Source organism: Rutidosis leptorrhynchoides, chromosome 2 (genome assembly GCF_046630445.1).
Source record: "Rutidosis leptorrhynchoides isolate AG116_Rl617_1_P2 chromosome 2, CSIRO_AGI_Rlap_v1, whole genome shotgun sequence".
NCBI classification, from domain to species: Eukaryota; Viridiplantae; Streptophyta; class Magnoliopsida; order Asterales; family Asteraceae; genus Rutidosis; species Rutidosis leptorrhynchoides.
This window is the reverse complement of record NC_092334.1, coordinates 687374296-687390212: the sequence shown is the minus strand read 5'-3', so window position 1 is coordinate 687390212 and position 15917 is coordinate 687374296. Positions and strand designations below refer to the sequence as shown.

The window sequence follows — 15917 nt, the reverse complement described above, 5'->3', positions numbered from 1 at the left end:
TAACTAGTCGTTGAAACATGATCACCGTGTTTAATTCATTAAATAAATAATAAATTAAATTATTTTTTCTTAAAGTCAATAATTATTGAAAATAATTATTTTGTCGTTTTTCTGAGTTCCGTAAACTGAAAAGCTTCCTAGGCGATTAACTTAATCATAACGTTTTCTAGTTATTTCGCTATCCAAAATAAGTTCACAAATTAATATAACATATTAATTCAAGTAATCCACTAGGATCAATTATGCATTTAATTCAGTCAAAACACGGAATCTAAGTAAACACCGTTAAATACTTAACGGAAAAGTAACGATAGTAAACGGAAAAAGTCGGGTTGTTACATATTATGACGGGCGAACCGAGCAGGCTGTCATTCTGTTAGAATCTGGGGGTGATTTGGACCAGATCAGGATTCTTGATCTAAGGTGGATCAGAAACTTATGCAGGGCTGATATAAAGGTGTTGCGACGACACCCGATCTTTCACGAGTTGCAGAACATGGAACAAGCCATCCAGTTCAACATGGCAGTTCGTACTTGTTATGCATATGATCTCTGCACTTAATGTTTTACTTTACATTTTGAACTTGTGAACTTTGGATTTGAACGGTTGTCGTATTTACAATTTGGTTGTAATAGCTAAAAGTGAATGTGTGAACTGTTTGTTATTTGAATTGTTAGAATAAGTGTTTGATTTAATATTGCCGTTTAACGTTGATTTTATTGTTTAGATAATGAACTGGGTCCTAGGGGGAGTTTGTTGGTGCATAACGTTAGTCCCAAGATCATTATACGAGTCATATCATGGTTAATATGTGGTGTGTAATAGTTTACGACTTAATCTACGTTTAACGTTTAAGTTACACACTGGTTGTGCAACCGCACGGATGCAGAATGCATCCGTATGGGTTCAATGAGCAACTGCACGGCTGCATCCTGCAACCGTACGGTTGCATGTGCTGGTAGTATTTAATGTTAATCACGGTTTCATTGTTAGGGTTACGAACTCTAAACCCTTTCAACTCTTGTATCCGACATCCAGAGGTACTAGCACTTGTGTGATTCGATCTAACACATTCTAAAATCATAATAACGAGTTTAGATCTTTGTTTAAAGTGTTTTTTTATATAAAACTCAATATCGAGTTATTCTGCACTCGATATCGAAGTATTGATCGTTTAATCCTGTTTACACGATCCTACGATTTATCTAGTGTTTTAGAATCTATGACTTAAAGAACCAACATCGTGAACATCTTGGTACGTCTTGACGCCGATAATTTGTAACAAATATTTTTTGCCAAGACGGAATCACCTTGGCTCAATTTTTTTTTGTGTATAATAAATATAGAATAGAATTTTTATAATGACAAGCTTAGGGTTTGTCATTAAAAAAACCGGACATGCAAAAAACACTTGTACACATAAAGAAAAGTCGACCTTTAGGATTGTCATTAGAAAAATCCTATTATTATTGGTAAGAGTGAGGTTCAAAATAATCCAGTTAAGATATCAGATGACAAGATTCAGATGACAGTCCAGTTTACTTGTCAATCGGATGAACGTTATTTTTTTAAATTAAACAAAAAAGTTGGTAATCAAAACTTATCTCTAAGAAATATTTTATTTTGATTGAGTAGCGTCCAATCGAATATAATATTTTTGTTATTATGTATGCATCGTACAACTTGGGAGCGGGTGAGGGTGCCATCTTTTTCAGGTGGTTGTATAATAACAGTCAAAATCAATTTATCTAAAAAGTCAAAGTCAAGTTTTTTCATATTTACGGAAAAAGTCGACACTTTGTTCTTGGTAAAGAATATAAGATTAAGAATAAAGACATTTTGACAGCCAATTTGTCATTCGTATCAACTCACAAAATAGATTACACATTGTAAACTATGATTCATGTTTAGATTGCTATTGATAAATATTTTGGTTAAGTGTAACGTAAGAACGATTAGAGAAATTGGAGAAAGTTGTTTATTGCCAAAAGTGGTTTCAAGTGATAAATATAAAACGAGAATTCGTGTTTATGTTGTAAATCATTGATGAATAGATCAATCATCAATGATTTGGCTATGAATATGTGTATGACTTGATCATGTAATAATGGTTATGTAATGAATATGAACAAAATCAAGATCTAAGAAGTAATAGAACAATAGAAAAATGTCGTGGGAAAAGCAATAAAACGATATCTTGGATCGGGTGTTGAATTTGCAAGCTTTGGAATGGGTGTGTACGTACTTAATTTGGAGGAACCGAAACCTTGAAGTATTCTCAAACAAAAGTTGAAATGGTCCTACCGCTTTAATGGAAATTCAACTCAAGTCGTTTGAATGGATCTCCTCGCGTGTGAAGACCTTGAAGATCGAATGGAATCAATGGCTTTCTGACCCCATTGTCTACGCTGTTTAAGCTCATATTCTGTTTCTTGTTCGTTTGTGTAATAATCGTGTAGTGTCTGTTTATATTAAACTGGAATGCTCGTGTATATCGGCTCTGTAAGTTGCATACTCTGCAACTAGTTGTCTTGTGTTGTGGCCTCCTGGATCGACATGTTGACCCTATCGTGTTGTATTGGGCTGGGCTCAAAGCTTGGCCTTTTCGTGTTTTATGAAATATTCTGACTTTTCTAAAGAAAATCTAAGAAACAATGGTTGAATATATTCAATTAGTCATATGAGTTAGTTACAAGATGTAAGGGAATTTGTTAATAAGGATGAGAGGGATTGGTTCCATGTGTATATCACGGTGTTACTGTGTATATTTGGGATCCAAAGGCTTTTTGAAGCTAAGATTAGATCAGAAGTGGTATTAATACTATCTATACCAGTTCCTCACTATATATGTGTTGTGCACAATTCACACCATATTTTGTACTCCTAACACATAGTCTCTTCCTTCTAATTTAATCGTGTTCAAACAAAAAACACACGGTTTAAGAAAAAAATAACTGTCACATATATATATCTTTTGTTAACTTTTTAGTTTTACACTTTACATTTTACTTACCATTTTGTCTTATATAATAGAAGTAAAGTTTTCACTAGAAAGACCCATAATATATGGCTAAGTGCTTGTTTAGTTGTTTTCCATTAATCAATTGTATAAATATAGAGATGACTGTATGGGTAATGAAAGATTATATGTTGTAAGAAGATAATGTGAATTGTTGTTTACTTTTGTACTTAATGAATTGAGTGAATGACTATAAATAACTATTTTAATCTTAAATATGCATTCAAATGTATGATTTTACATATTCATTAGTAAAATGAAAGAGCTAATACTACAAAGTATCTTTTAATCTTCACATTTTGTTAACTAAAATTAGAAAGTGCATTTCCATTGTCTCAAAATACCGACCAATATACTCCATGAAAGTTAATAAATCACCCATTCTTATAAAACATGATCCATTCTAATAAACATCACATATAAACCATCCATTCTTATAGATAATGACCCCAATATACAGCATTCAATAAAAATACAAGCTTGCAATTCTTTTAGATTCTACCCGCTCAAAATATACTAGTGTTAACAAAATGAAGTCAATCTACTACATGTTCTAATTGATGCGATGCCTTCATTAAACCAACTTTACCCAAAATAGCAATACACCATTATGATATATTTAACTTACAACGATAGTCCTTCAATACGTGCAATATTCTTCACCCAATTCTTGCGTCTTTTCGCTTTTAGCTTCATCCAAATTGTCCTATTTGCTGGGTTATCCTCACTATGGCAAGTGTTGCATCATACAACAAACTATCAGTTTCCCATCCCAGCTCATCCAATGAGCTAAACAACCATCAATGGTAGATTGATCGGGTTTAGCATATTTTGAAGCCACCAAACAGAGAACACTCGAAATTTGTGCTTCAAAAGTAGACACATGTTCATTGTCATTTCTTTTCCTTTTCTTAACTTTTTCCTTTTCTTAACTTGAGTACGAGACGTAGTTGACATTTGTTGTACACCTTCCTCTTCACCTTGTTCAAATGTCACTGGATCAACAACTTGCACTTCTGTCATAAAAATAGGAGTAGTTGAATGTGGTCCATAACTTTAAACACCGATAGATGGTATAATGCTTGAGTAGTCCTATGTGACTTATTTGTTTGCCCGCAGTGTAAATAGATTAAGTATCAAGTAAATAAAGTATATCAGGTAGTACACCACACACTAAAGCACAAGCAGTAAACCACATTCATATTAACTCATAAACCAAGTAAAAGTAATTTTCATAAACCAAGTATGAGTAATGAACTTGCACTCTATCTCCCATTCTTCCTATGTCAGGTTAAATGCGTTAGTGGATGAATCGTGAACATTTCCAGTTTTGTTTTTAAATTTCAACCACGCTTGATATTTTTCCTTCAAGTAGCTTAAATGATTTGTCATTTTTTTATAATCAACATCAAATTTATGGGTTTCTTTTAGGACTTGACCAACATTCTTCCATTAAAGTGCCTTCAAACCACCTCCTTCTCGCCCGCTACGTGCAATTTCTTGAAGACATGCTTCAATAAATGTTTTTTCCATGTTTACATCCTTCTAACTAATTCTAATTCTGTTTGGTTTGTTGCTTACTTCCTTGATCCGTGTGGATTGGGCAGCCCGTGTGCACTGGTCGTGTGATTTGGGTAGCCCGGGTGCACTGGTCGTGTGTCTTGGTATGGCAGCCCGTGTGGCTTGAGTTGGACAGCTCGTGTAAGGGTTCTCGTGTGGCTCTGGAGCTGGGTCGTTTCTTATGTTTTCGGGATCATGACTTGGAGGTCGTAACTTGTCTTTCACCGTTTTCGCTATAGATTCTTAGTTTTTAGTTCGTTTTCTCCAATTCTTCTTGCATTGTCTTCGTAATCACTTGATCTATCTAATAAAGAAAATAAACGCTTAATCTTTCTATAAAGTCAATTACTTTATGATTTTTTGGCTTAATATCGGGGGGTAGAAACGTGACTTTTTGGCCGATATCAACGATCAATAAACTTCGTTTTTGATGTGGAAGATCAAACAAAGGCCCGGTAACGGAGCATACTCTGACTTTCTATAACCAAAACCCCCGCCAAACCTGATGCTCTGATACCAATTGTTCGAAAAAATGGCCTCACTAATACCCAACACAACCAATGAAAAACAGTAAAAAAATAAATACATATAAGAACTTCACTCCTCATTTCTTCCATCCACTAATGTGGGATAAGCAAGCATATATATTTATTGTTCTAATCAAAATATAATCAACAAATAAAGCATATTTGAAATTTGAATACTAAAAGAGAGGTTCAGATTCACGTATATTATGATAAACTTTAATAGGAGTTCATGTTTACTTTGCACTTGAAAACTTATGATGGATGTATCTTGTGTGTTATGTTAGTAAATTTGTGTTTACATTGTTGTATGTAGGAAGAAAAATGCAATTGTTACTGGCTTGCAATTTTTGAGACAGGTGTAAGGATTTGAGTTTGGTTGGGTAGTATCTAGAGCTTCTAAAGATGAGAATAAATATCATATTTAAAGAGGTATTTTTGATCACTCTATCACTTACCATGATTTGTATGTTGTACTTTTGTATAATCAAATGGTGCTTTTCAATTTGATTATTTGGTTTTCAATGTATAACAAATGTTTGTAAGTTGTGATTTGTAACCCATAAAGATCGTGGCTTTTTGTTCCAGGTTTATTGGGAGTACCATGTGTTCGATGAAATGCTTAAATGAAGAATGTGTAAACCATAAATGCTTTACACTAGAGTTGATGTTGTTTTATACACTTTGAAAACATCCTCTCCGTTTTCTCTAAAATTATGAATCTACATGATAATTGCAATTTTGGTTTGCATGTTGATGCATCTCTTATCACATAATTGCCTCATACTATTTTATAATTTGGTTAATTGAACTATTTGGAATGGTACTCATAAATTAAATTTGACCTTCATCAATGGCTTAACTTTTTCATATAGATGCATTTTTGTGCAATGCTTGAAGGAAGTTGCCTCATCCTTACCAATAGCTTTATGTTGACATGCTTAATGATTTTGTAGGCAGCTTAGGTATGTGTGATTGGATAATTGAGTGTGTCTCACAAAGATAGTTATTTGAAATTTAGTAGTGTGTTAATAAGGGATCACGTGCTATTAAATTTATTTGAACAAGAGATCAAGTTTCTTGAACTTGGTGTGTTCGAAAGTGCTATTAGATTTACTATGAACATTATATAAAGTGCTATTAGATTAGTAAAAGCTAAAGGAAATTAGTGTTATTTTTAGGTAAAGGGTTACCCCGATGAATATTATAAAAATAATAAAGAATCGTTACAATGAGCACAAATGTTAAAAGAGATTCTTGCAAACCCCAAACCTAGCCAAACTAAACATATATTTGACAAGCAAAACAAATGACCCTTAAATAAGTCACGTAGTCTTCATTCTTTCCACCTGCCTAGAGTCCCTAAACCGCAACTAGAGCAACTTTAACCGAGCCGTATATAAGATTAAATCTACCAAACATTGATCCGATCTAATCTTCCCTTTAAACAACCGATAATTCCTTTCCCGCCACACAAAATAAACCGTAGCGGCTAACAAGAGCTTGGAGACCATCACTTCCACTTTATTACGAGCTGCAACCGGTCGAAGCATCACCATAATATCCTTATTTGAAATAGGTTATTTGAAATTTAGTGTTAATTGAAATAGATTATGTTTAAATGACATGACACCAATTGTAAAAGTTTGGTAATTAAGTTCCCCGTATCCACAAAACAATCACTCTAACTATATACCAATAAATCGCAGGAGTTCAAAAAAAAATAGCCGTTAAAAAAATCGCAGGAGTTCAATACACGCACGTAGGCCTGTTTTATTTTCAGCAGAACACACTCAACTTAAAATTTCATAACTCAATAACCGTTTTTTTCTAATATTAAAGATAATGCAAGTTTTTTATGATCAGTTTTATTTTATACTTTTTTTATAACAACCTGCGATTTCACGGGTCATTCAACTAGTATTTTTGCGGAAACTAGTATGTAATACAAAGTACAATATGCCTAACTTCATTTTATGTTTAAGGTTAATTGTAAGACCATTTCCAACCCTGCCTGTGATATCACGGGCAGAGGGTGCACTTTTTGACTAAAAAATGGTTATTTGACTGTGACTGTATTTGACCTTGTTAACTCAAAAGGTCAAATTTTGTGTCAAATATTTGTAGGATGACGTGATAAAATCATATTCGAAATTGAGTAGAAAAAATAAAGTAATAACAAAAATATAATTTATATTAAAATTTGATTGGTTGAAATTATTCCAACGCTTCCATCCTTTTCGTCGATATCGTGACAGACGCATGTAACTGACGCTGCGTTACATCCTTCAATCGGCGTCAGCTGCTTTCCAGCTCGTCTCACGAATGAGTTTGAGCTCATCTCACGGATGAGTTTGACGTTGGGATAGAATTGGTCTAATGTGAATCACATTTTAATTTTAATAACTTTAAACCTAAACAACTTTGATGACAACAATGAAAACATGCCAATTTACCGCTAAGCATTATATACACGCATGCCATATTCACAGTGGCGGATCCAGGATTTGATTTTGACGGGGTCAAAAAAATTTGCTAAAAAAAGTAGAATAAAATAACAAAAAGGTTAATATTACCAATATATTCAAAATGTGTTTTTTGTTGTTAGATAAAAACAAATACGGGTTAAATAGTTAATTTTAGATTATTAAAGGTTAAGTTGATTATATTTCTTATAAATGAAGGGTTAAAACGAATATATCCATAAAAAGTACAACTGAGCCACTAGAGTATTTAATACTCATCTTCAATTGCTTCTCTCTGCAACCTAGAGTACCCAAACAACAACTATCACAATATTCTTCATATACTACGTATAAGTTATTATCTTTTTTTGAATCTAGTCACAGAAAATTCAAGAATACACGAGTTATGAGCTGTTACGAGCTTCTTGGACTGGGGTCAATATAAAATATCCAAAATTTTAACATTAAAACCCCCTTTGCCCCTTAACAAAACCGCCCCTGCATATTCATCATCTCCTTTTATACAATTTTATATTTAATATGACATACATGGAAGTTATTACACGCAACATACTACTCGTATAAGCCAACATTCATTTAAGTAACTCATTTTCTGGTAAACGAAGAAATCTCACTCGAGTTAACTTTGTTGAACTGACAAGCAAATCTAAGACTCCGTAAACATCCTATAAAAACCCCATCGGCATTCACACACAACTCATAAGAATTATCAAGCCGAAACGGTGTGCGACAATGAGGTGCAGCTTATAACTAGTACATTTCTATCCTACGTAATATAATGGAATTGCTAACCATAAAATATTAAGAATGATCTGAAACATGGTGGCATAAAGTTCACAATGTGTAAGGATCCCTTCTCATTATAAAATGACTCTTAACATTGGATCGTAATCTAGGTATTTAACCCAAAGGTTTTGAACATCTTCTCGGACTAACAAAACTTATAAAGTTACTGAAGTAGCCACAAAAGTCTTAAGAAAAGTATACTATTCCTTTAAGATCTAAGCTTACATTGGTTACAAAAGCTTCAACATATATGGTATCTTCTTCGTAACCATAATATTCATAAAGCCACCACCATACAATATGATTCAGATTCTGGTTTCTAAGACGATTTCTGGTAGGAAAATAAGTACACATAAAAACAGAGGGTTTTGCTAATGTTTGACCAGTGGCACACGTTAAGGTGCCTTAACAAGAAAAAAATTATTAGATTGAAGTAATGAATATTGAAAGCAGATGTTAATATCAAGGAAATGTTGACATAATTGAATAAGCCTAATGTATGCCATAAGGACACGCGTTAGCAAAATCCAAAAAAACACAGAACGCAGGGTAACACCCTTGCCTTCAATCTTATACCATAACCCAAAGATTATACTGAAACATAATTCCCAGGATTTGTTTTTTGTTGTGTCAAAGTAAAGATAACATCAGCATCCACTTATTTTTCTTTTTTAAGCCGTTGTCCTTAACAAAACCTGTTCCTTTAGCTTTAATGCTTACAACCCTAAAAGCAAATCATCTACACAGTAGACCTAAGACGTGAACACTAATTGAATATGACTACATATAAGAGTATAGACCCCATCATCTACCTTTCCTCAACGCCATATTTTCTATGAAATTTAATTTCCAAGGCCATCTGGATACAAACATCTAATAAGTAATAATGCAACACTAATTGCTATATATTTACGTCGAAGGAACCCATGAATTCCACATAACACCGAGCAGAAGTTTCACTGCAGATGCAGCTTTAAGTGATCGATTTTCAGATGCGACAGATATTCTCTATAGAAAAATATATATGTTTGCTAACATTTATAACTAGTGGATAAGAAGATATCTTAATACATACATTGTTGTTGGGTGGAGGTTGTGTGTAGGGTACGGTACCTCTTTGAGAAACAACGAAATCTCCTCTTAACAAAATCTTGCAACGTGTTATCGATGCTTACTCTGGCAGTCTTAAACGGTTGAATAACACGAGGAAACTTTGCTCAGGGACTACATAGAGAAAACCAAGGTCGGCGCCTTTGACATATGGTCCCATGCCCTGTAACAAATTATACAATCAGAGTATTGTTGTTTTGTAATGCGTAAATCTGTTTCATTTTCATTAGAGATGGCCATTATGATCCACTTAACAATGAATAGGTCGATTCAGGTTATATTCTATCTCTAACAAGTAAAAGAACAGCTCAAACGAAAACACGTCAAAAAAGTTAAAAGTCATCCAAAGTGTACTCTCAAGTCTCAACGGATACCATTTATGTTTTATAAAATAGACCATTATTATTTCAATATAATTTTAGTGATCGCATTTGACGCACTATAATGAAGTACAAAACTTAAATTTTAAAAGAGCTGGAAAAGTGATTGCTTTGGGCTGGGCCGTCTTGAACAAAACAAATACCTCCTTTTGACGAAGACGAAAAAATGCCCGTTTGACCAGAACCAGTTTTGGCTGGTTATCCAACATGCCTGACCCAACCATTTGCCACCTCTAATGTTCCTCATTGCAGATAGTAACATAAGGACAATATATTCAAATATAAATTACCTTGCCATTGAGTTGGAGAAGCTCTCCCTCGACCCATTTTGGATTTTTGAAACCAAATTCAGCGATTCTACCTTGACCTTTGTAACTAGCAACCTAAATGAATAAATCAAAATCAATAAAATCATAAACACACATCTATAGTACCAACTATATCACGTCTAACAGTACAAATATGCAAGCAAAAAAGGAATCGACATATGCAAAATTACCACTCCCAATTCATCTGGATACATTCCACGGTTTGAAAAGTAGCCTCCTTTTGCAATTCTAGCACGGAACGTTACCTAAAAAATATAAACGAAATTTAGACTTGCCATATGATGAGCAATAACCAACAAAAGTGAAAGAGCAATGCAAAGTAAAAAGCCACTAACCTGGCCAGCAGGTACATTCATATCGCCTGTAACCTTCACAGCTTCAACATACTCAAAGAATTCGACATCATTTGCACCATTCCAGTTGCCATACTTACGTTTCAATTGTACAACCTCAGTACCATATGGGCCAAATGCACCAACATAAAGACCTGTATGGATATCAAATGATCATCTTGATTGTATGTACTAGATTAACGTTTGGATGAAAAGAAAATACAAATTACGTTCCGCTTATCTAGGGGTTAGGATGTCTAATAATCAAATTTGAATAACAAGTTTGTACTTTGTACTTGCGGCAAAAGAACTGACTTAAGGCCAACAATAAAACTTAATTGTCACTTTCGTTCAGCCAAAAGTTAAGGAAGTTTATTTCCATTTCACTCTGTCTCCAATTTTTTAAAGAAAAAAAAAAAAAGTCATTTTCCTACAGCTTATAAATTTATTTGCAGAAAACATTTATCAAACAGCAGAAGCACATCCAAACACTATTTTCAAGCAGTCTATTTAAGTTTAGCTGATTATCTTATAAGTATCCATTATCAATATCATATAATAGCTTTCAAAACTTAAATTTAATCACACCAAAGAAAATAGAAACTCACCATCAAATGGATCTAAATCCCCTCTAGATGTGGTTATCCGAGTAAAATTTGTATACTCTGATAATTTTTCCCGCTTCTTTGCCTGACTAACTGCAAACTTGACAATTTCACGAACATCCCTTGAAACCTAAAGAACATAATATTGATATCAATACAATGTACCACCACTCCAAAATTCCGAGAACGTATTCTCTATTTATAAACAATCAAGTGTCTTAGAAACAGCACAAAAAAAACCAGGATAAAGAATCAAGGTGGCAATTTTGACCCAATTTATATGAGTCAATTTGGGATAAGTTTTACTTATAACGGGGTAAAATAAAACAAACAACCTAGCACAAAATGGTTTAAAAGAAGCCAAAAGTGACCCGCTTAATAGAACACAACCAAAAATGAGCAATTAATGGTAGATGAATGAAAATTATCCGTTCTTAATCAAAGTAACAAATCCAATGAAAGAACTCTAAATTAGTCATACCTTTCGAGAAACTTTATCAGAACTCCACAATGCCTTAGCAACATCAGGAGGCATCAATTCAGAAACACCTTGAGTAGAAATAGCAGCCATTTTGACTTTAGACGCGATGCTTTCCTCAGTACTTTTAACAGGAACATGAAGAACAAAAGAATCTTTCTCCATTTCTTCTATTTCAGCAGGAACACGTACAAATTCATCTTTTGAGGGTGTATCATCTCTTGTGTGTAAAACTCCACCAACGAAAAGCTTCATTTCTAAATTTTTCCCATCTTCTGTTTCATCACTGTTTGCTCCCATGACAATCCGATCGGGCTGTGGGTCATCCAAATCATTATTCTCTTCTTCAGAATCTTCATCTGAAGTTGTTTTATCATCATCTTCTGACAGTATTTGATTCACAGTATCATTCTCCATTACTCCTTCAACATCAACTTTCATAACCTTCAAATCTTTAATTTTTAGTTCGGGGATTTTGTCTTTAAGAAAATTAATCACACTTCTTATCCCATCCTCGGTGGCTCCCTCAAAACTTATGCTTTTCTCATCATTTTTACCAGGTTTATCTTCATTCACTTTCACATCGATTACAGATGAATTCTCAATATCATTCATTGATGTCCCTTTTGTGGATGAAGAACTTGATGGAGATGCAGATTTTGAGTTGCTTGTTTTAGCTCGCTGCATGAAAACTACCTATCAACATAGATCAACGATCAATTTAATGTGTTAGTCCCCAAATGATAACGTTGTGCAACAGGCCGTCACGTGTATATAAAACATAACCAATTCGACCAGTTAGAGATAAGACATAGCCACAATTGGCATAGTGATATCAGTTTAAAACACCGATAAACTATAACGGACATGATCAATCGCGTATATAAGTTTGAGTAATCCCTACGTTATGAAATAAGTATACTGATACAATACAAGAACATCTTTCCAATCACGATGAAAAAATTATTTGTAATACCTGCATAGTATACGTCTCGTCATTCTCTTTGACCACAAATATTTCAAACAGAGGAGTTCCAGGAGATGCAGACACTAATTGTCTGCAATAAAGAAATATTAACATTGTTATGGTAAATATTATGTGAACAAAAAGAACACCAACGCCAAATCCCGATTATGCGAGGGAAGAAAGACTGCTTCGGGAAGACCCTCCGCCCAACACGTAAATATTATGTGAACCAATTGCTTAAATAAACATAGTATTAGTATTTTACTTTCTTATCCTTGTATTCATACCTTGGGTTGTAACTTTTGCCAATGAATCTTCCTACACCTGGAGTTATGCGTATAAGTCTTCCAAATGGATCATCGGAATCTTTTGAGTACCCTACCCACCAACCAACCTACAAGTATTAGTGTGATCACTCATAAATGATGACAACAACTCATCCCTTGAAATCAAAGTGGTAAGAAATATAATCAAGGAGGCATAAATGGTTCTTGTTAACGTAATCGGATACGAGTGTTTGTGAGCCAACCGGTACCATTCCAAACTACACAGAAGATGACAAATTACCCAAACCGCCAGTTTTGCCACCCGTAGAGTATAGCAAGTAGAACAACAAACAAACATTCTAGCTAATCCAAATGTATATTACCAGACCACTTCCGGTATCTTTACACAATTTTGAAGCATCATGATAACGCTCTTCACGTATTGCATTCTGCAAATAAACAAACATATGAGCATCAGGTTTCATAGACATTAATAATCTTCTAACTCTTCAACTTTTATCTGACCTTCAACTCAGACATAACCTCGGCAACACAATCCTTTGACGTTGCTTCTGCTATAGCTGTTTTTAACTTTGAAGCTTCCTGGAAATCTTCTTTCTCTATCGCTTCTTCTAATTGAAACTGCAAAGCACGGCGTTGTAACAAATATAGAATATGCCAAATTTTTAAACATGTTTATTCTTGTATCATACATATATTAATAGGTGATGTTTTGTGAATCTGTAGCTAATCATCTTAATATTTCATTGAGTGAAAAGTCAAGTAGTTCTAATTATAAAGAATATCATATCCAATAAAAGAATTTATATCCGAACAACAAGCTATCATTCCAAATTCAAAGAATGCACCTTTTTTACACTTATAAAACATTACTAACTATATAAAGCTTCACACTAACTATATACTAATAGAAACTGATATAATATGTCACACACAAAGACACAATAGCTTCAATACTATTAGGCTTAATTAGTGAATAAGCATGGGCAGCTAAAATCACAATAAACTGTAAACTACCATTCCCCAAATCCTAGCCATGTGAGATAATAATCGCATAGTCAAACTAAGTCAACCACAAATAAATCAAATATCCAAAAAATTAACAACAAAAAATTACCTGAAGTAAGGAAACAGAACGTTCAGCGAGTTCAATTTCAGAAAAATGGCGAGTCCACGTATTCCAATCCCAATCCGATGACGTGGCATGATCGGAATACGTACACCGGCAACCGGAATCAACCGGTGACGATGATTTCATAACATTATTCGAACCCGAGACGAATTTCAAATTGAACGACTTTTTAGAGATTGATACATCGGAAGATGAAGATAACGGAGGTCTAATTTTGGGGAAATTTGTGATTGAGGTTCCTGTAGCCCAATAAACATTTGCAACTGCCATACTTTAACTTGTAATCGTAACTATCTGAGTGTTTGTTGAATCAACGAGTCTGCGTGTGTTTATTTGGGGGAGAATGATTTCTAGGGTTCGTAGGGAGTGATAAAGTGGTATAATTGGTGTGGATAAAATCGCCGGATAATATACATACAGATTATATGTATATGTAACATCAAGGTGCACACCGTGGGGTCCTTTGTATAATTTAATTTATTTTATTTAATAATTTACATTTATTTACATTATACCTTACCTATATTCTAAAAGAGACAGTGGAAATGAATAGTATAGTCATTTTTTTCTTTTCAATATTTTTTGTCATTTGCACAACAAAGTCCTCACACTTTTTCCGAAACACCTAATCGACACCCAGAGGGTTCAAGTGTCAAATTATCATTTTCTTAAAAGTTCTTAAATAAACTCCACCCAAATATTCAAAGAGCCATACCTTCTCGCTCGCATTGAGTCAAATTTTTCCGACACCATCGTTCAACTCGAAATAATTCCAAGAACACAATTTCACTAGCTACACGCAAAACGGACGTTTTTTAAAAAATGCTAAATATTTGGGGTACTTTTCATACATATTTATTTTGCGTTATATTTTTAAAAATCGACAATTCCATAGCGAAACGCGGAGATGCACATATATTGTTATTGTTAATATCAACTATAACAGACAAAAGTTATGAATAGTAATCAAGGGCATTTTCGACTTTTCACCTTTTTATTTTTAATTTTAACTAAATTTCATTTTACGCCCCCACACTTTTTTGAAAAATTCAAATCGACCCCCCAAACAGGGGGGTAAAGTGTCAAATAACCATTTTCATAAAAAAATCTTAAATAAACTTCACCCAAATATTCAACGGGTCATATTTTCTCGCTCGCAACGAGTTAAATTTTTCCGACACCATCGTTAAACTCGAAATAATTTTAGGAACACAATGTCACTAGCTATACGCAAAACGGACGCTTTTTAAAAAACGCTAAATATTTGGGGTACTTTTCATACACGTTGATTTTGCGTTAAATTTTTAAAAGTCGACAATTCCATAGCGAAACGCGGAGATGCACATATATTGTTAATTTAAATCTCTCACGGGTTATACCTTTTAGTTCGACTCGAGTTGCGCTTCAACGACATCATCGTTAGCCACAAAATAATTTTACTAAACGCAATAAAATACATTGAAAACCGAACCCCCGACGCGAAGCGAGGGTTCGATAACTAGTTAATACTATAATTAGCGGTGTTTTTTATGCTATAAAGTTTACACATCACTTTTTGATTCATGTGCATCTAATTATCAATTATATTCTTAATTACAGTTAATAATAACATACGTTCAATTAACTAAATTGTTCTAGAGTAGACCTGGCAATTGTGACCTATACACTCAAATTCGGGTCAAATGGGTCAAGCTTCCAGGTCAATTGGATCTTGATAAAAATTAAGCCTAACAATGTAAATCAAAACTTAAAAAAAGATCCAAATAGGTTTCTCTCCAACCTATTGAGTCCTATAAAATAAATGAAGGAACGAGTCTAATTGGTATCAATACTCGAAGATTAATAAATAGAAATGGGTCTAATATGTTTTGTGAATGGGTCAAATGGGTCGAGCACAAAAAGTTTCATCCGTCAAAAATTT

At 33.8% G+C, this 15917-nt stretch overlaps 1 protein-coding gene across 1 annotated transcript; it reads right to left on the bottom strand.

The window, feature by feature from the left end:
• Window positions 1-9250: 9250 nt before the first annotated feature.
• Window positions 9251-14382, bottom strand: LOC139894038 (protein EXECUTER 2, chloroplastic). The gene is made up of 11 exons (XM_071877238.1): window positions 13982-14382; window positions 13369-13485; window positions 13227-13292; window positions 12865-12971; window positions 12587-12668; window positions 11614-12306; window positions 11136-11262; window positions 10531-10682; window positions 10366-10440; window positions 10157-10249; window positions 9251-9649 (listed from the first exon to the last, which is right to left on the bottom strand). The coding sequence occupies exons 1-11, from the start codon at window positions 14264-14266 to the stop codon at window positions 9548-9550; spliced, it is 1899 nt and encodes a 632-aa protein (XP_071733339.1). The 5' UTR covers window positions 14267-14382; the 3' UTR covers window positions 9251-9547.
• Window positions 14383-15917: the final 1535 nt, after the last annotated feature.

Coding starts and splice junctions, on each gene's coding strand:
- LOC139894038 (XM_071877238.1), bottom strand. CDS start 14,266: ATGGCAGTTGCAAATGTTTATTGGGCTACAGGAACCTCAATCACAAAT. Junction 12,669..12,864: donor GGCAAAAGTTACAACCCAAG/GTATGAATACAA, acceptor TCTTTATTGCAG/ACAATTAGTGTCTGCATCTC. Junction 9,650..10,156: donor TTCTCCAACTCAATGGCAAG/GTAATTTATATT, acceptor AATTTGTTACAG/GGCATGGGACCATATGTCAA.